A 20,968-nucleotide genomic window follows, 5' to 3' on the forward strand; every position below is an offset into this window, starting at 1 on the left:
GCATCACTCTGTGATACAGGGCGTGGAGGTGACTGCCTCAGTCTATGTATCTCTCTCTCTCACTGTAAGCGACAAGATCGCCTCACTGGAAGCAGAGCTGTTTCTGATGGCAGGTGTGAATAAAGCACTGAAGGCGAAAGTGGATGATTTGGAGAATCATTCCAGGAGACAGAATATTCGCACTGTGGGGTTGCCAGAGGTTATGGAAGGACCACCTTCCACAGAATACGTTTCAAAAATGTTTGGGAAGATGATGGGGGAGGGTGGATTTACATCTCCTCCGCAGCTGGATCGAGCCCACAGGACACTCCGACAGAAGTCCCATCCCAAGGAACCACCACAAGGAGTTATTGTGAAGTTTCATAGCTTCCAGGAAAAGGAACAGGTCCCGAGAAGGGCCAAGGAACATCACTATTATAAATGAAAAGTCACCCCATCAGGCTTTATCAAGACGTTGGTGCAGAGCTGGCAAGGAAGCGAGCGGCATTTAACAACGCCAAAGCTGCCCTGTATATAAGAGTGGAGTTCATTTGGGGTGGTATACCGGTGCAGCTCTGAGTGAATTTTGAGACGTAAGATAATTTTTTCAAGATTCCGGAGGTGGTGGATTCTTTTGTCCAATCTGTTATTTTATTATTGGGCAGCCAATATTGAGAAAGTGCTGGAGTGATTGAGTGACCCGAGTTCAATATGGGCCCAAGTGGAGGCGGAATCTTATAGGGGCTCTAGTTTGGGTGCTTCAGTAACTGCCTCGCTTCCGTTCTCCCTTGCAAGATTTTCTTCAAATCTGGTAGTGGCGTCTACCATGAGAACCTGGAACCAGTTCAGACAACATTTTAAATTTGGCTCTATGTCGTTTATGGCCCCTATCTGAAGTGATTTTTTTGCGCCAACGGGCCTAGACGTGACATTTAGGTCATTCGGGGAAGGCTTTGGAGAGGTTGGGGACTTGTTCGTGAATGGAAGGTTTGCCAGTTTTGAGGAGCTGTCAGAAAAATCTGAACTTCCCGGGATCAATCCGTTTAGATATTTCCAGATTCCCGATTTTTTGCACAAGGCTTTTCCCTCTTTTCCCTTGGCACCACCATCCCCCGTGTTGAACACCATCCCTCCTGTTGAAGTTAATTTTATTTTTGGCTGGGTCTAGTGTGTGTGTGTGTGTGTGTGTGTGTGTTGGGGGGGGTATCTCAGGTATTTATGGCCAGATCCTATCTGCGGAGTCAACTCCGTTGAATGAGGTGAAGATGAATTGGGAGGGTGAATTGAGTCCTATTCTGCAGGAGAAGGATTGGAGCGAGGCTCTTCGCAGGGTCAACTCCTTGCCCTCGTGTGCTCAGCTTAGTTTGATCCAGTTCAAGGTGGTGCACAGGGCCATCTGACCAAGGTGGGGCCGTGTGTTCTTTTTCCCAGGGTGGAGGACAGGTGTGAGCATTATTCTCGCGGCCGGCTGTCCACACTCATATGTTCTAGTCGTGTCTCAAGTGAGTAAGCTGTTGGGTCTTTTGCTTTCAACACCATGTCAGAGATCCTTAATGTGGAACTGGAGCAATGTCCGCTGGTGGGCATTTTCGGGGTATTGGATTCGCTGGTGCAGCAGCCAGGGGTGAAGGTGGATGCCCTCGCCTTTGCGTCGTTAATAGCTTGGGTGGAGATTTCCTATCCCACCCAGTGCCTCGGCCTGGCTGGGTGGCCTCATGGAGTTCCTACATTTGGAGAGGGTAATGTACACCATTAGGGGGTCGATAGAAGGGTTCTACCCAAGATGGCAGCCATTCATTTCCTTTTTCTAAAGTGTTAGTCAGTCAATAAGTTTAATGTTGGGGGCTTAACGTGGGTGTGTTTTTGACTGTGTTCTTTTTACATTGTAACTTGAAGCATCTATTTTATATTATAATATTTTGTTTATAATAAGAATGTTTTCAAAAAAATAAATATATATTTTAAAAATACACACACACTTAAAACAACTACATTTAATCAGTCAGAGGTAGTAATTGTGACCCCATGACTGTTTCCAGTCACCCAACAGTTCAAATTTGAAATTCTCTTCTCTGGATTTAAATAAGTCCCAATTATATATTTCGGATACCCTCACATCTTGCAGCATCCAATCTAGTCCTGGACATATGTAACATTATAGATATGGCCTCTGGTGCTCCCTAACCTATCAATTGGAGGTAATTGGACCATATGAATAGTACATCCACTGACTCTCACATGTTTGCCTTCCCCCTGCATGTGATTCACTCGGTTAGCTCTGTGTTCCTTTCTAAAAGTCCAATCCGTGTATTATTTCACAAAGCTCAATCAAATAGTTAAATAGCATCTAAGCATTTCTGTAATATAGAGATCCAACTGAATTAATCTGGCACATGAAGTGTTTTAGACTGGGAATTAATCGTGGACTTCTGCAGTCCTTCTAAAACCTCAAATATCCTCTATAAGATGGAGGCAGGGCATGATATTCTAACCGAGTTGAGGCACAGCATTCTAATCGAGGCGAGGCACAGTATTCTAAGAGAGACAGGGCACAGTATTCTAAGCGAGACGGGGCACAGTACTCTAACCGAGGCGAGGCACAGTATTCTAAGCGAGACTGGGCACAGTATTCTAAGCGAGACGGGGCACAGTATTCTAAGCGAGACGTGGCACAGTATTCTAAGTGAGACGTGGCACAGTATTCTAAGTGAGACGTGGCACAGTATTCTAAGTGAGACGTGGCACAGTATTCTAAGTGAGACGTGGCACAGTATTCTAAGCGAGACAGGGCACAGTATTCTAAGCGAGACAGGGCACAGTATTCTAAGCGAGACGTGGCACAGTATTCTAAGCGAGACGTGGCACAGTATTCTAAGCGAGACGGGGCACAGTATTCTAAGGGAGACAGGGCACAGTATTCTAAGTGAGACGTGGCACAGTATTCTAAGCGAGACAGGGCACAGTATTCTAAGCGAGACGGGGCACAGTATTCTAAGTGAGACGTGGCACAGTATTCTAAGCGAGACAGGGCACAGTATTCTATGTGAGACGTGGCACAATATTCTAAGCGAGACAGGGCACAGTATTCTAAATGAGACAGGGCACAGTATTCTAAGCGGGACGGGGCACAGTATTCTAAGGGAGACAGGGCACAGTATTCTAAGTGAGACGTGGCACAGTATTCTAAGCGAGACAGGGCACAGTATTCTAAGCGAGACGGGGCACAGTATTCTAAGTGAGACGTGGCACAGTATTCTAAGCGAGACGGGGCACAGTATTCTAAGCGAGACGTGGCACAGTATTCTAATCGAGACGGGGCACAGTATTCTAAGCGAGATGGGGCACAGTATTCTAAGCGAGACAGGGCACAGTATTCTAAGGGAGATGGGGCACAGTATTCTGAGCAAGGCGGGGCACAGTATTCTAAGCGAGACAGGGCACAGTATTCTAAGCGAGACGGGGCACAGTGTTCTAAGCGAGACAGGGCACAGTATTCTAAACGAAACGGGGCACAGTATTCTAAGAGAGACAGGGCACAGTATTCTAAACGAGACGGGGCACAGTATTCTAAGCGAGACGGGGCACAGTATTCTAAGCGAGACAGGGCACAGTATTCTAAGAGAGACAGGGCACAGTATTCTAAACGAGACGGGGCACAGTATTCTAAGCAAGGCGGGGCACAGTATTCAAAGCAAGGCGGGGCACAGTATTCTAAACGAGACAGGGTACAGTATTCAAAGCGAGACAGGGCACAGTATTCTAAGAGAGACGGGGCACAGCATTCTAAGCGAGACGGGGTACAGTATTCAAAGCGAGACAGGGCACAGTATTCTAAGCGAGACGGGGTACAGTATTCTAAGCGAGACGGGGCACAGTATTCTAAGCGAGACGGGGCACAGTATTCTAAGCGAGAGGGGGCACTGTATTCTAAGCAAGACGGGGCACAGTATTCTAAGCGAGACGGGGCACAGTATTCTAAGCGAGACGGGGCACAGTATTCTAAGTGAGACGTGGCACAGTATTCTAAGCGAGACGGGGCACAGTATTCTAAGCGAGACAGGGCACAGTATTCTAAGCGAGACGGGGCACAGTATTCTAAATGAGACAGGGCACAGTATTCTAAATGAGACGGGGCACAGTATTCTAAATGAGACAGGGCACAGTATTCTAAATGAGACAGGGCACAGTATTCTAAATGAGACAGGGCACAGTATTCTAAGCGAGACGGGGCACAGTATTCTAAGCGAGACGGGGCACAGTATTCTAAGCGAGACGGGGCACAGTATTCTAAGTGAGACGTGGCACAGTATTCTAAGCGAGACGGGGCACTGTATTCTAAGCGAGACGGGGCACAGTATTCTAAGTGAGACGGGGCACAGTATTCTAAGGGAGACGGGGCAGTATTCTAAGAGAGACAGGGCACAGTATTCTAAGCGAGACGGGGCACAGTATTCTAAAGGAGACAGGGCACAGTATTCTAAGCGAGACGGGGCACAGTATTCTAAGGGAGACAGGGCACAGTATTCTAAGTGAGACGTGGCACAGTATTCTGAGCGAGACAGGGCACAGTATTCTAAGCAAGACGGGGCACAGTATTCTAAGTGAGACGTGGCACAGTATTCTAAGCGAGACGGGGCACAGTATTCTAAGCGAGACGTGGCACAGTATTCTAATCGAGACGGGGCACAGTATTCTAAGCGAGATGGGGCACAGTATTCTAAGCGAGACAGGGCACAGTATTCTAAGGGAGACGGGGCACAGTATTCTGAGCAAGGCGGGGCACAGTATTCTAAGCGAGACAGGGCACAGTATTCTAAGCGAGACGGGGCACAGTGTTCTAAGCGAGGAGGGGCACAGTATTCTAAGCCAGGCGGGGCACAGCATACTAAGCGAGACAGGGTACAGTATTCTAACCGAGGCGAGGCACAGTATTCTAAGCGAGACGGGGCACAGTGTTCTAAGCGAGACATGGCACAGTATTCTAAACGAAACGGGGCACAGTATTCTAAGAGAGACAGGGCACAGTATTCTAAACGAGACGGGGCACAGTATTCTAAGCGAGACGGGGCACAGTATTCTAAGAGAGACGGGGTACAGTATTCTAAGCGAGACGGGGCACAGTATTCTAAGCGAGATGGGGCACAGTATTCTAAGCGAGAGGGGGCACTGTATTCTAAGCGAGACGGGGCACAGTATTCTAAGCGAGACGGGGCACAGTATTCTAAGCGAGACGGGGCACAGTATTCTAAGTGAGACGTGGCACAGTATTCTAAGCGAGACGGGGCACAGTATTCTAAGCGAGACAGGGCACAGTATTCTAAGCGAGACGGGGCACAGTATTCTAAATGAGACAGGGCACAGTATTCTAAGCAAGGCGGGGCACAGTATTCTAAGCAAGGCGGGGCACAGTATTCTAAACGAGACAGGGCACAGTATTCTAAGCGAGACAGGGCACAGTATTCTAAGCAAGGCGGGGCACAGTATTCTAAGCAAGGCGGGGCACAGTATTCTAAACGAGACAGGGTACAGTATTCAAAGCGAGACAGGGCACAGTATTCTAATAGAGACGGGGCACAGTATTCTAAGCGAGACGGGGTACAGTATTCTAAGCGAGACGGGGCACAGTATTCTAAGCGAGACGGGGCACAGTATTCTAAGAGAGACGGGGTACAGTATTCTAAGCGAGACGGGGCACAGTATTCTAAGCGAGATGGGGCACAGTATTCTAAGCGAGAGGGGGCACTGTATTCTAAGCGAGACGGGGCACAGTATTCTAAGCGAGACGGGGCACAGTATTCTAAGCGAGACGGGGCACAGTATTCTAAGTGAGACGGGGCACAGTATTCTAAGCGAGACGGGGCACAGTATTCTAAGCGAGACAGGGCACAGTATTCTAAGCGAGACGGGGCACAGTATTCTAAATGAGACAGGGCACAGTATTCTAAATGAGACAGGGCACAGTATTCAAAATGAGACAGGGCACAGTATTCTAAGCGAGACGGGGCACAGTATTCTAAGCGAGACGGGGCACAATATTCTAAGCGAGACGGGCACAGTATTCTAAGCGAGACGGGGCAGTATTCTAAGAGAGACAGGGCACAGTATTCTAAGCGAGACGGGGCAGTGTTCTAAGTGAGACAGGGCACAGTATTCTAAGCGAGACGGGGCACAGTATTCTAAGTGAGACAGGGTACAGTATTCTAAGTGAGACGGGGCACAGTATTCTAAGCGAGACGGGGCAGTATTCTAAGCGAGACGGGGCACAGTATTCTAAGTGACACAGGGCACAGTATTCTAAGCGAGACGGGGCACAGTATTCTAAGCGAGACGGGGCACAGTATTCTAAGTGAGACAGGGCACAGTATTCTAAGCGAGAGGGGGCACAGTATTCTAAGTGAGACAGGGCACAGTATTCTAAGCGAGACGGGGCACAGTATTCTAAGCGAGACGGGGCACAGTATTCTAAGCGAGAGGGGGCACTGTATTCTAAGCGAGACGGGGCACAGTATTCTAAGCGAGACGGGGCACAGTATTCTAAGCGAGACGGGGCACAGTATTCTAAGCGAGACGGGGCACAGTATTCTAAGTGAGACGTGGCACAGTATTCTAAGCGAGACGGGGCACAGTATTCTAAGCGAGACAGGGCACAGTATTCTAAGCGAGACGGGGCACAGTATTCTAAATGAGACAGGGCACAGTATTCTAAATGAGACAGGGCACAGTATTCAAAATGAGACAGGGCACAGTATTCTAAGCGAGACGGGGCACAGTATTCTAAGCGAGACGGGGCACAATATTCTAAGCGAGACGGGGCACAGTATTCTAAGTGAGACGTGGCACAGTATTCTAAGCGAGACGGGGCACTGTATTCTAAGCGAGACGGGGCACAGTATTCTAAGTGAGACGGGCACAGTATTCTAAGCGAGACGGGGCAGTATTCTAAGAGAGACAGGGCACAGTATTCTAAGCGAGACGGGGCAGTGTTCTAAGTGAGACAGGGCACAGTATTCTAAGCGAGACGGGGCACAGTATTCTAAGTGAGACAGGGTACAGTATTCTAAGTGAGACGGGGCACAGTATTCTAAGCGAGACGGGGCAGTATTCTAAGCGAGACGGGGCACAGTATTCTAAGTGACACAGGGCACAGTATTCTAAGCGAGACGGGGCACAGTATTCTAAGCGAGACGGGGCACAGTATTCTAAGTGAGACAGGGCACAGTATTCTAAGCGAGAGGGGGCACAGTATTCTAAGTGAGACAGGGCACAGTATTCTAAGCGAGACGGGGCACAGTATTCTAAGCGAGACGGGGCACAGTATTCTAAGCGAGAGGGGGCACTGTATTCTAAGCGAGACGGGGCACAGTATTCTAAGCGAGACGGGGCACAGTATTCTAAGCGAGACGGGGCACAGTATTCTAAGTGAGACGTGGCACAGTATTCTAAGCGAGACGGGGCACAGTATTCTAAGCGAGACAGGGCACAGTATTCTAAGCGAGACGGGGCACAGTATTCTAAATGAGACAGGGCACAGTATTCTAAATGAGACAGGGCACAGTATTCTAAATGAGACGGGGCACAGTATTCTAAGGGAGACAGGGCACAGTATTCTAAATGAGACAGGGCACAGTATTCTAAGCGAGACGGGGTACAGTATTCTAAATGAGACAGGGCACAGTATTCTAAGCGAGACGGGGCACAGTATTCTAAATGAGACAGGGCACAGTATTCTAAATGAGACGGGGCACAGTATTCTAAGCGAGACGGGGCACAGTATTCTAAATGAGACAGGGCACAGTATTCTAAATGAGACGGGGCACAGTATTCTAAGCGAGACGGGGCACAGTATTCTAAATGAGACAGGGCACAGTATTCTAAATGAGACGGGGCACAGTATTCTAAGCGAGACGGGGCACAGTATTCTAAATGAGACAGGGCACAGTATTCTAAATGAGACGGGGCACAGTATTCTAAGCGAGACGGGGCACAGTATTCTAAATGAGACAGGGCACAGTATTCTAAATGAGACGGGGCACAGTATTCTAAGCGAGACGGGGCACAGTATTCTAAATGAGACAGGGCACAGTATTCTAAGCGAGACGGGGTACAGTATTCTAAGCGAGACGGGGCACAGTATTCTAAGCGAGACGGGGCACAGTATTCTAAGCGAGACGGGGCACAGTATTCTAAGCGAGACGGGGCACAATATTCTAAGCGAGACGGGGCACAGTATTCTAAGTGAGACGTGGCACAGTATTCTAAGCGAGACGGGGCACTGTATTCTAAGCGAGACGGGGCACAGTATTCTAAGTGAGACGTGGCACAGTATTCTAAGAGAGACGGGGCACAGTATTCTAAGCGAGACGGGGCACAGTATTCTAAGCGAGACGGGGCACAGTATTCTAAGTGAGACAGGGTACAGTATTCTAAGTGAGACGGGGCACAGTATTCTAAGCGAGACGGGGCAGTATTCTAAGCGAGACGGGGCACAGTATTCTAAGTGACACAGGGCACAGTATTCTAAGCGAGACGGGGCACAGTATTCTAAGCAAGACGGGGCACAGTATTCTAAGTGAGACAGGGCACAGTATTCTAAGCGAGAGGGGGCACAGTATTCTAAGCGAGACGGGGCACAGTATTCTAAGCGAGACGGGGCACAGTATTCTAAGCGAGACGGGGCACAGTATTCTAAGCGAGACGGGGTACAGTATTCTTTTTTTAAAATAAATGTTTTTATTGGGTTTTTGAACAAGATATAATTACCATTATGTACACAGAAACATATATCTATATATATATATATACACATGTTTAGTAGAGAAGGGCACACCCCAACATAGAATACAAAAAAATATGAAATAGACTCACTGGTGGGGTACTGTGCACCAGCTCGACAGCGGCAGCTCTGTGCATCTGGCCGAATTATTTACACCACGTAGGTACACGACTGTTTGCGGGACGGTGGGGTGGGGGAAAGGGCGGGCAGGGGTGGCGGGGACTGGGGGGGGGCAAATATACATTTGGGTGCCTGGGAGATAACCACAGTGTGCGACACCTGGCCGGGTCACGTGCCGCTGTCGCCCGCCTCTCCCAGATGGTTCTCGCCGCCGTCCCCCACTCGCCTCCGCTGCTCCTCCCGTCCTCCATCCCCAACCTCCTCGTTCCCCGCTCCTGGAGATGTCATGCACGTTGTGGCACCCCGTGCCTTCCTTCTGGCTCCCGTTTCCCTGCCCCCGCCCTCCACGGTTTGCTCCTCCCTCCTCAAGTTCAGCTGTCTCCCCCCTCCCCGGCTGTGGTTCGCCTTTCTTTCTTCAGGTTTAGCCGCCCCTGCTCCCTCCCAGTCCCTCTCTCCCTTTCATGCCTTGGCTACCCTCCCCTGATTCTTGACTAAGTTCCCCTGATTCTTGGCTACCTGGCTATTCTTCCTCTTGTTCGTTGGCCACAAACAGGTCCCGGAACAGTCGCGTGAATGGCTCCCACGTTCTGTGGAAGCCGTCGTCCGACCCTCGGATGGAGAATTTGATTTTCTCCATTTGGAGAGATTCCGAGAGGTCGGACAGCCAGTCTGCAGCTCTGGGTGGTGCTGCTGACCGCCAGCCAAACAGGATTCTATGGCGGGCGATCAGGGAGGCAAAGGCAAGGGCGTCCGCCCTCCTCCCCAGGAATAGATCTGGCTGGTCCAAGACCCTGAAGACCGCCACTTTCGGGCATGGCTCCACCCTCACTCCCACCACTTTGGACAGTGCCTCGAAGGCGGCTGTCCAGTACTTCACCAGTCTGGGGCAAGACCAGAACATGTGGGCGTGGTTGGCCGGGCCTACTTGGCACCGTTCACATCTATCCTCCACCTCCGGGAAGAACCTACTCATACGGGTTCTTGTTAGGTGGGCTCTATGTACCACTTTTAGCTGCATCAGGCTGAGCCTTGCGCACGTGGAGGTGGAGTTGACCCTATGCAGTGCGTCGCTCCAGAGTCCCCATCCTATCTCAATCCCCAGTCCTCCTCCCATTTCTTTCTTGTTGCGTCCAGTACGGTGTCGGCCCTTTCTGTCAGTCGGTCGTACATGTCACTACAGTTCCCTTTATCTAGGATACTTGCGTCCAGCAGGTCTTCCAGTAGTGTCTGTCGTGGTGGTTGTGGGTACATCCTTGTCTCCTTTCGTAAGAACTTTTTGAGCTGCAGATGCCGTAGCTCGTTCCCCCTGGCTAGCCGAAATTTCTCTGTCAGTTCGTCCAGTGTTGCGATCCTGCCGTCCCCATGTATAGGTCCCTGACTGTCAGTGTCCCTCCGTCCTGCCTCCACCTTTTGAAGGTGGCATTAGTCAGTGCTGGTGTGAACCTATGGTTGTTGCAGATGGGAGCTTTGTCAGACATTTTGGTCAGGCCAAATTGCTGCCGCAGTTGGTTCCAGGATTGGAGGGTGGCTATCACCACCGGGCTGCTGGAGTGTTTTTTGGGTGGGGATGGGAGTGCTGCCGTGGCGAGGGCCCAGAGGGAGGTCCCCACGCAGGAGGCCTCCTCCGCGCGCACCCACTCGGCCTCTGGCTCCTGTATCCATCCCCTTACTCGCTCGGCTGTTGCCGCCCAGTGGTAGAATTGTAGGTTTGGGAGGGCTAGCCCCCCCTGGATTTTGTTTTTTGTAGGACCTTCTTTGGGATCCTAGCATTATTACCCCCCCCCCCCCCCCCATACGAACGCCATGATTAGTTTGTCCAGCGCTTTGAAAAAGGCCTTGGGGATGTAGATCGGGATGGATCTAAACAGGAAGAGGAACCTAGGCAGTACGTTCATTTTGATCGTCTGGACTCTCCCCGCGAGGGAGAGTGGGAGTGTGTTCCATCTTTGCAGATCCTTTTTTACTTTCCCCGTCAGACTGGTGAGGTTCCATTTGTGAATCCCTTTCCAGTCATGGGCTATTTGGATCCCCAGGTAGTGGAATTTGTGTTGGGCTTGTTTAAACGGTAGTCCCGTTAGTGCTGCCCCCCCCCCTTGCGGGTGTACTGGGAAGATCTCGCTTTTGCTCATGTTGAGTTTGTAGCCCGAGAAGGCTCCAAACTCTTTCAGGAGCGCAATGATCCCGTCCAAGCTGCTCTGTGGGTCCGAAATGTAGAGGAGCAGGTCATCTGCATAGAGTGAGACTCTGTGCTCTCTGCCTCCCCTTCGGATCCCCCTCCAACTTTTTGCTGCCCTGAGCGCGATTGCTAGTGGTTCGATCGCTAGGGCGAACAGCAGTGGGGACAGTGGGCATCCTTGTCTGGTGCCCCTGTGCAGTTGGAAGTATTGGGAGTTGGTATTGTTAGTCCGTACGCTCACCATGGGAGCGTTGTATGGGAGCTTTACCCAAGAGGTGAACCCTGTTCCAAGCCCGAACCGCTCCAGTACCTCTATGAGGTATTTCCATTCGACTCTGTCAAAGGCCTTTTCTGCGTCCAAGGAGACGATCACCTCGTGTTCTCTCCCCGGAGGGGATCATTATCACGTTCAGCAGGCGTCTGATGTTCGAGGTAAGCTGTCTACCTTTGACGAAGCCGATATGGTCCTCTGTGACCACCTCAGGTACACAGTCTTCTAGCCTTTTAGCTAGGATTTTGGCCAGTATTTTGACGTCTGTGTTCAGCAGTGAGATGGGTCTGTATGACCCACATTCCGTTGCGTCTTTGTCTTTCTTAGGTATTAGCGAGATTGAGGCCTGTGCTAGCATGGTTGGCAGTGTGCTCCTAGCTAGCGAGTCTGTGAACATCTCCCGCAGGTGCGGGGCCAGCGCTGTCGCAAATTTTTTGCAGAAGTCCGCCGGGAATCTGTCCGGTCCCGGCGCCTTCCCCGTCTGCATGGAACTAATGCTGTCCATGATCTCTCCCAGTGCTAGTGGTGCTTCCAGGCCCCGTTTTCTGCCCTCCCCCATGACTGGAATGTCCAGTCCATCAAGGAACCGTTTCATCCCAGATTCCCACCTTGGGGGCTCTGAGGGTTACAGCTCATGGTAGAAGGCCATGAAGGTTTTGATAATCTTTTCTGGTTCCGTTTCCAACGTGCCTCCGGTACCCCTGATTTGTGCAATTTCTCTGGTGGCTGCCTGCTTTCTCAGCTTTGGCTCCGTGTTCATACAGGGTCCCGCACGCCTGGCGGAGTTGGTGCACTGCTTTCCTGGTGGAGAGCAGGTCAAAGTTCCTTTGTAGTTCTTTCCTCTCTGCCAGGAGCTCTACGCTCGGGGCCTCAGAGTATTTACGGTCTACCTCCAGTATGGAGTCGACCAGCTGCTGCCTAGCCACCCTTTCCTCCCTATCTCTTTGTGCTTTGAAAGCGATGATTTCCCCTCTTAGTACGGCCTTTAGCGCTTCCCAGAACGTGGAGGGAGAGACCTCCCCGTTTTGGTTGTTCTCCGTGTACTCTGCGATGGCCCGCACTATCCTTTCGCTGAAGGCCTTGTCAGCTAGTAAGGCACCGTCCAACCTCCATGTGGGGCACTGGGCCCTTCCCATCTCTAGCCGCACGTCCATGTAATGTGGAGCGTGGTCTGATATCACTATTGCTGAGTACTCCACTTTGTCTATCCCTGGAAGCACCGTCTTCCCCACCACAAAGAAGTCAATTCTGGTATATACGTTGTGTACTGGGGAGAAGAAGGAGAATTCTTTCTCCCCTGGGTGGGCGAACCTCCAGGGGTCCACCGCTCCCATCTGCTCCATAAAGTGACTGAGGTCCCTTGCCATGCTTGAGGTTTTCCCCGTTTTGGGGTTTGATCTGTCCTTTCTTGGGTCCTGCACACAGTTGAAGTCCCCCCCCCCATAATTAGTCGATGCGTTGCTATGTCTGGGATTGCTGCCATGGTCTTTTTGATGAAACTCGTGTCGTCCCAGTTGGGCGCGTACACGTTGACTAGTACCACCTGTGCCCCATCCAGGGCCCCGCTGACCATGACGTACTGTCCCCCCAGGTCTGTAACCGTCCTTGTCGCCCTAAACATCGTCCTCTTGCCGATCAAGATCGCCACCCCCCTGGCCCTTGTCCCATAGCAGGAATGGTAGGTTTGTCCCACCCAGCCCTTCCTTACCCGCAGTTGGTCCTGCTCCCTCAGGTGCGTCTCTTGGAGGAAGACTATGTCAGCCTTCATATTTCTGAGGTGGGTGAGGACTCTGGATCTCTTCACTGGGCCGTTATGTCCCTTTACGTTCCAGATGAATACCCTGGTGGGGGGCTTCTGCCCCCTCGCTCCTGTGGGATTAACCATACTTATCTGGTGGACGCGCCCTGCCCTCCGGGGTTTCCCTTTGTTGGGGGGCCGTCCAGGATAGCCGCTATTGCTGCTCTCTCCACGCGGTCGGGTCTTTGCGCTCCGGGGTTTCCCCTTGACCCGGGGGCACCTGCCATGGCCGTCCATTATGAGTCCGCCATGCAGGTAGTCCCCTGCACTCTGGGGTCTCCCTTCGCCCAAAGACCATACTGGGTGGATGCTTGCAGCAGTTCCTTGTTTCGGGCCCTTGGTTGCGGCACTTTGTAGTCCTGTTCCTTTTCTAGCCTCCTTTGTCCCTTCTTCCCTGCATCCCCCCTCCCCGGTCTCTTGCTCTTGCTCCCTGTGTACCCCCCCCCCCCCCCCCCCCCCGGTCTCTCCCTTCTCCCTCCTCCCCCGTATTCCCGTCCTTTGCCCATCTTTCCCCTATTCCTGTCCCCATTTGCTCTCCCGGCTCTGACGGGTGTTGTCCCCCATCCCCTGCCTGGCGCCTTCCCCCCAGTTGGGGGCGCGCTGCGGCCCTGCTTTGTTGCGTGCCCCCGGCGCTAGCTTTCCTGCTAGTATGGTGGCCCCCCTCTCGGGGGTTATTGTCTCGCTTCTCCCCTGCCTAGCCTCTACGGTTTTCTGCCCGTTCTTCCCCCATCCTACCCTGCACCCCTCCTGCTTGCTCTCCCTTCTCTATTGCTCTCATTCCCTCGCGCTGGGGCTTGGCCTCCCAACTGGAGCGGTCCCACGGGCAGTGGTTTGCTCTTTGTTCTGGGTGTTCTTGCCGTGGTGGGGGCAGGGGGGCCTGGCCTTGCCTCGCCCCTCCCCACCCCCCCGTCGGCGTGCCGTTGCCCCTTGCCAGGGGCCCCTCGTCCCTACCCTCGCTGGTGGTTTTCCAGCCCGTGCTCTTCGATGAACCCGTTTGCCTCAGCGGGGGCTGTAAAGAAGTGCTCCCTGTTTTGGTATGTGACGCAGAGTTTCGCTGGGTACAGCATACCAAAACGCACGTTGCTCCTGTGGAGAGCTGCTTTCGCCCTGTTGAACTCAGCCCGTCTCCTGGCTATATCTGCCCCAAGATCCTCATAAATTCGAATGGCGTGGCCTTCCCATTTGCAGACTCTATTTTTCCTGGCCCAGCGCACTATTATCTCCCTATCCTGGTATCGGTGCAGTTTAGCTATGACTGCTCTTGGGTGGTCCCCTGCCTTGGGCTTCGGGTGCAGCGACCAATGCGCTCTGTACAATTCTGGTGGGTTGTGGAAAGTTGTCTTCTCCACTAAGTTGCCCAGCATCTCAGCCACGTATGCTGTGGGGTTTCTACCCTCGACCCCCTCTGGCAGGCCCACTATCCTTACATTTTGCCTTCTCGAGCGGTTTTCCTGGTCGTCTACTCTGCCCTTCAGGCTCCCCTGTGTTGCGCCCAGTCTCGACACTTCCCTCTCCAGGGCCGTGACCCGGTCGCTCATGTCAGTCGCTGCTTTCTCCAGCTCCTTAATGGTCGCCTCCTGGGCTTCCAGTTTCTCCCCTTGGGCATCCAATTTCTCCTCCAGTCTGGTCAGAGCCTGCTGCACCCCTGACATGGCCCTGGCCACTGCTGCCTGCACTGCGGCCTCTATTTCTGCTTTCACCTCTGCCTTGATTACCTGCAGCTGCTTCCTCAGTACCTCGGTAAAGGCTGCCTTCCAATTCCAGCCCTCCTCTGGCCCCAGGGGAGAGGGCACCTGTCTGTCCAGCTCTTTTTGATGCGGCGATACATCAGTTCTGCCGCTTCGTGCGCTGATTCGCTCGCCTCAGCTGGCTCGCCCATTGTCCCGTCTGCCTCTGGTGTCCCTTCTCCCTCTGCCTTGTCTCCCTTCTGGCATTTTTTCCTCCCCCTTCCCTTTCATCTTTTCTTCTCCCCTTGTTTTTCTTTTCCCCCCTTTTCCGCACCCTATTTTAATTTATTTTTTTTGTCTCTTCCCTTTTTCTTCACTCTTCCCTTCTTTCCTTTACCACTTTATTTTTTTCCCCTCTTTTATACAACTCCTCTCAGGTGGGCTTGTTTTGGATGGGAGAGGAGAGTGCAAAAAGAGAGAAAATAATATATTTCCCCCTCCCCCCCCCTCTCCTTAACAGTTTTCTTTTGGGTTTTTTTTGTAAAAGTCCTTTTTTCTTCCTTTCCCCTCACTCACCCAGGATAGAGAGAGAGAGAGAGAGAGAGAGAGAGGCTTTTGTCCAGAGTCTCTTTGTCCTTGCCTCGTGGTGGTCGCTGCCGGTTGGGGGAGGGGGGGTTTGGGTCGGTCCCCGCTGCTCGGACACCGCTGCTCCGTTCGGGCTGCCGCACGTCGCACCCCGCGCCCTCCGTACCGCCGGCTGGGCCCCGCTTCATAGAACATAGAACAGTACAGCACAGAACAGGCCCTTCGGCCCTCGATGTTGTGCCGAGCAATGATCACCCTACTCAAACCCACATATCCACCCTATACCAGTAACCCAACAACCCCCCCCCCTTAACCTTACTCCACCACGCTTCGGTCCTGGCCGCTGCCGCTCCGCTCCTGGCCTGCGGGGGGTGGACCTGCCGCCGCCACCGAACCGTTCTGCCGCCGAGGATCCTCCACCAACAGATTCATTGGGGGGGGGGGGGGGTCTCAATTTCTGCACCACCACCAAAATGGACCCCATCAGTCTCGCGGCAGACACGGAGGAATTCATCAGGCGAATGAGGCTCCGGGAATTCTTCCACAGACCCCAAGAGGCCGACAGCGAACCCAAGGAGACTACCAATGAACCGGAACAGCAGACCGAGAGATCTGCGGTGCGGCAACCGAAGCGGAAAGAGTCGAATTGGACCCCTCCGGAAGATCGCTGCCCTAGACTCGACATGTATCCTCAAGCAGTCAGGAGTCACGTCAATGCCAGATTCATCAGTTGCATTCACAAGACAACCCCGAACGTTACCCAACCACAATGCAACACCATCCGCGCTCTCAAGACCAACTGCAACATCGTCATCAAACCAGCAGACAAAGGAGGGGCCACCGTCATACTGAACAGAACGGACTACTGCAAAGAAGTATACCGACAACTCAACAACCAGGAACACGAAAGACAGTTACCCGCAGATCCAACCAAGGAACACATCCGCCAACTCAACAGACTGATCAAGAACTTGATCCAGGCCTTCAGAGCACCCTACGTGCTCTCATCCCACGTACTCCCCGCATTGGAGATCTTTACTGCCTCCCGAAAATACACAAGGCCAACACACCAGGCCGTCCGATCGTTTTGGGCAATGGGACCCTGTGTGAGAACCTCTCTCGCTACATCGAGGGCATCTTAAAACCCTTTGTACAAGGTACGCCCAGCTTCTGTCACGACACAACGGACTTCCTACAGAAACTCAGCACCCATGGACCAGTTGAACCAGGAACATTCCTCGTCACAATGGACGTCTCGGCACTCTACACCAGCATCCCCCATGCCGATGGCATTGCTGCAACAGCCTCAGTACTCAACACCGACAACTGCCAATCTCCAGACGCAATTCTGCAACTCATCTGCTTCATTCTGGATCACAACATCTTCACCTTCGAAAACAAGTTCTTCATCCAGAGGCATGGAACAGCATGGGGACCAAATTCGCACCTCAATATGCCAACATCTTCATGCACAAGTTTGAACAAGTCTTCCTCACCGCACAGGACCTTCAACCGACGTTATACACCAGATACATCGATGACATTTTTTTCCTTTGGACCCACGGCGAAGAATCACTGAAACGACTACACGATGACATCAATAAGTTCCATCCCACCATCAGACTCACCATGGACTACTCTCCAAAATCAGTTGCATTCTTGGACACACTCATCTCCATCAAGGACGGTCACCTCAGCACTTCGCTTTACCGCAAGCCCACAGATAACCTCATAATGCTAGTGTTTGAAATGAGCAACTATGTTCCCGTAATCTCTGATCTTGAGGACAGTACCAGCAATTCCATTGTCTCAATCATTGACGTAGATTGTGAAAGGGCAAAAATCCCAACACAGATCCCTGTGGGACTTCACCAGGCATCGATCAAATCAAAACCACTTTCCTTAAATAACAACCCTCCGCCTGCAAGAGAGGGGACAATTCCCTATTCAATCTAGGGCTCTACCTTATAAAGTAACCAATTGTGTAAGCATCAAGATATTTCTGAAAGGCCAAATAAATGTTAACACCATTCGCCAAACTCAAAAAAGAATGAACCAGGTTGGTGAGACGCTACTTTCTTTTCCAGGAGCCTATTTGGGCGTCTCTAATAATGTTCACACAGGTGGCCACACAGGGTACCGCTAATGATCCCAAACAGATTTTCAATAATTAAAATTAAGTTAATGGATCTGTCATTCCTGATTTGTCACCATTTTTAGATATTAACGTCTCTCCAATTCATGGAAACAATCCCAGCCTGTAGCGAACTACTGAATATATGAGCCAGGGGCTCACCATGCCCCACACATTGCTGTGAGCAACCAGAGGTGAATGCTGTCTGAGCCAGCAGCCTGGGTAGATGGAGCAGGAGAAATCACAGGCAGGAGGTGGAAAGACATGGAGACGTGCTGTGGCCTAATAATTGCCAGGGGGATAGTAAATGAATACGTTTATAAAAGAGATCTGAAAAAATCATATGGACTCGAAACGTTAACTCTGTTTCTCTCTCCACAGATGCTGCCAGACCTGCTGAGTTTTTCCAGCATTTTCTGTTTTACATTGTAAAGTGTGCATGTTATCATTAATAAATTAAATCCTTTAGCAAGACAGTATTTTGCAATAAGTGAATAAGGATTTTCTAACCTGGAAACCACAAAGGAGGATATCTGATGAATGTCAACCTAAAAAGAAAAAGATGAATGAAATTCTATTTTTATGCTGCAAAGATAGTTCATTCGTATTTTGAAAATTGGATGTTTGATTTAGGAAAAACTACCTTGCTAAGTTTAAATTGCTTGCTGCTGAGACGTACCTTGAAATTATAGTTAATAAACCAAATGGCAAAGATATGCAGAGGATTACAATCAACAAAGAGGAACAATTGGTGGCACAAGCTTGCAACAACAAAACCTGCCAGCTCTGATCACATTACCCACCCATCTCCAGCTACCCCACCCTGAATTTCATTTGATGGTATCGATGGTCTTTCTGACATCTATCCCAAACTTTCCTTTCCTCAGTCTGTGCGCATTCAGGATCCTGACCTTCCTGTTGCTTGCCATTTTAACAAAAGACCCTGCTCCCATGCCCACATGTCTGTTCTTGGCCTGCTGCAATGTTCCAGTGAAGCGCAACGCAAACTGAAGGAACAACATCTCATCTTCCGGTTAGGCACGCTACAGCCTTCCGGCCTGAACATTGAATTCAACAACTTCAGATAATCAGCCCCACCTCGACCCATTTGTCTTCATTTCATTTTAACTGTCTTTTACCATTTCTTTCTTTCTTAATATACATTTAATCCCCCCCCCCCACAATCTTATCCACCTTTCCTGCACCTTTCTCCTCTTTGCTTCCCCCTTCCCCTCCCCCCACATCTAAAGTTTATCCTCTGATGTTAGTTTCCCTGCTGTTTGACGTTTCACATCTTTTGTCCTCTCTGGGGACTGCCATTAGCACTCTTTCCCCTTGGTATCTGTGGCCATTAGCACCCGGTTTCCCTGGGTTTCTGTGGCTATGACTCATCTTTCATTCTCACTCCACAGTATAAATATTTCCCACTTTCTCTGTCTGTTAGCTTTGACAAAGAGTCATCGGACTCGAAACGTTAGCTCTTTTCTCTCCCTACAGATGCTGCCAGACTTGCGGAGATTTTCCAGCATTTTCCTTTCGTTCCAAACTTTCCTTTCACCAGTTTTAACCTGTGCCCCTTGTGCTCATATCCTGGATGCAGTCAAAGATCATGTACATCCTTTATGCAATCCAGCATCTGAAATAGAGGTAAGCAAAAAAATAGATACATACAAGGTGAAATAGGAATTAGATATTGCTGATTAGAAAATAGGAATATGAATCGGCCCTTCAAGCCTGCTCCACCATTCAATGTGATCATGGCTGATCCTCTATCTCAACACCATGCTCCAGTACTTTCCCCATACCCCTTGACACCTTTAGAGTCTAGAAATATATCTATTTCCTTCTTAAATATATTCAGTGACGTGACCGCCACAGCCTTCTGTGGTAGAGAATTCCACAGGTTCACCACACTCTGTGAAGAAGTTTAGCCTCTTCTCAGTCCTAAATGGCCTACCAGTTACTGTGACCCCCGTGTTGCAGACCATCACCTGCCCCCCTTACCCATCCCCCCCCCCCCCCCTCAGCCAGAGGAAACAATTTCATTCCCCCCCCAGCCAGAGGAAACAACATCCATGCATCCAGTCTATCCAGCCCTGCCAAGATTTTATGCATTTCAATTACGTCCCCACTTCTTCTAAATTCCAATGAATATGGGTCCAGTTGACCCAATCGCTCCTCATCCGACAATCCTGGCATCCCAGCAATCAGTCTGGTGAACATTCACTGCACTGCCTCAATGGTAAGTATATACTTTCTTCGATAAGGAGACCAAAACTGCACTCAATCCTCCAAATGTGGTCTCACCAAGGCCCTGTACAGTTGCAGTAAGACATCCTTGCTCCTGTACTCATGTCCTCTTGCAATGAAGGTCAACATACCATTTGCCTTCCTAACTGCTCGCTGTACTTGCATGCTTGCTTTCAGTGACTGATGTACTAGGACATGCACATCCCTTTTAAAAAATATTGCTCCATTCCTTTTCTCCACCCAGAGTGGATAACTTCACATGTATGCATGATATACTGCATCACCATGTATTTGCCCATTCACTCAACTTGACTAAATCACCTTGAAGCAGCGTAACATCCTCCTCACCACTCACATCCCCACCAAGTTGGAAAATATTAATTTTGGTTCCCTCAATCAAGTCATTGATGTATATTATGAATAGCTGGGGCCTAAACGCTGGCCAATGCCTGCCACTTTGAAAAAGACCCATTTATTGCTACTCTTTGTTTCCTGTCTGTTAACCAATTCTCAATCCATCCAATATATTACCCTCAATCCCATGCACTTTAATGTTGCACACCAACCTCTTATGTGGGACTTCGGTTCACCCTTATCTATTCTACTAGTTACGTCCTCAAAAAACTCCAATAGGTTTGTAAACCAATTCATAAATCCATGTCGACTTTGTCTAATCCTATTGTTATCACATCTTTCATAGTAGACATTAGCATTTTCCCTCCGACTGATGTGGGCTAACCGGTTTGCAATTCCCTGTTTTCTCCCTCTCTCCTTCATTAAATGGCGGGGTTACATTTTCCACTCTGCAATCTGCATTACTAATTGAAAGGTTGAATCAGAGGGATCATTATTTCAATGTCCTTTCAACTATGAGCTGAGCTTCCATATCCATGAATTCTCTATCACAAAGGCAGCCTCCTCCCTCCTCCTGAACATGATCTACATGCACCCTTGACTTAAAAAACCATATACTTCTGAAACCCTCAGCCTTTGTCACATCCAGTTTTGACTATTCCAACGCTTTCCCAGCTGGCCTCCCATCCACGATAAACGTTATCTTAAGTCAAACCTTTGCTGACTGTATCTCATCCTGCACCAAGTGCCACTAACACACTCATCACCTCTGCCCACACTGACCGACAGTAGCTCCTGGTTCTCTTAAAGCTTCAAATTTAATATTATCATTCTTATGTTTAAATCCCTTTATGGCCTCAC

The 20,968-nt window shown here is 50.4% G+C and overlaps 1 protein-coding gene across 1 annotated transcript in view; it reads right to left on the reverse strand.

Moving 5' to 3' along the window:
* mrpl48 (mitochondrial ribosomal protein L48) overlaps positions 1–20,968 on the reverse strand; it is a 63,546-nt gene that overhangs the window by 36,231 nt on the left and 6,347 nt on the right. Inside the window, exon 3 of the mRNA XM_038817669.1 lies at positions 18,014–18,051. Within this exon, the coding sequence (XP_038673597.1) occupies positions 18,014–18,051 (38 nt within the window). The remainder of the gene's footprint in view (positions 1–18,013; positions 18,052–20,968) is intronic.

The sequence above is a fragment of the Scyliorhinus canicula genome, chromosome 14 (genome assembly GCF_902713615.1).
Source record: "Scyliorhinus canicula chromosome 14, sScyCan1.1, whole genome shotgun sequence".
Taxonomy (NCBI): Eukaryota; Metazoa; Chordata; class Chondrichthyes; order Carcharhiniformes; family Scyliorhinidae; genus Scyliorhinus; species Scyliorhinus canicula.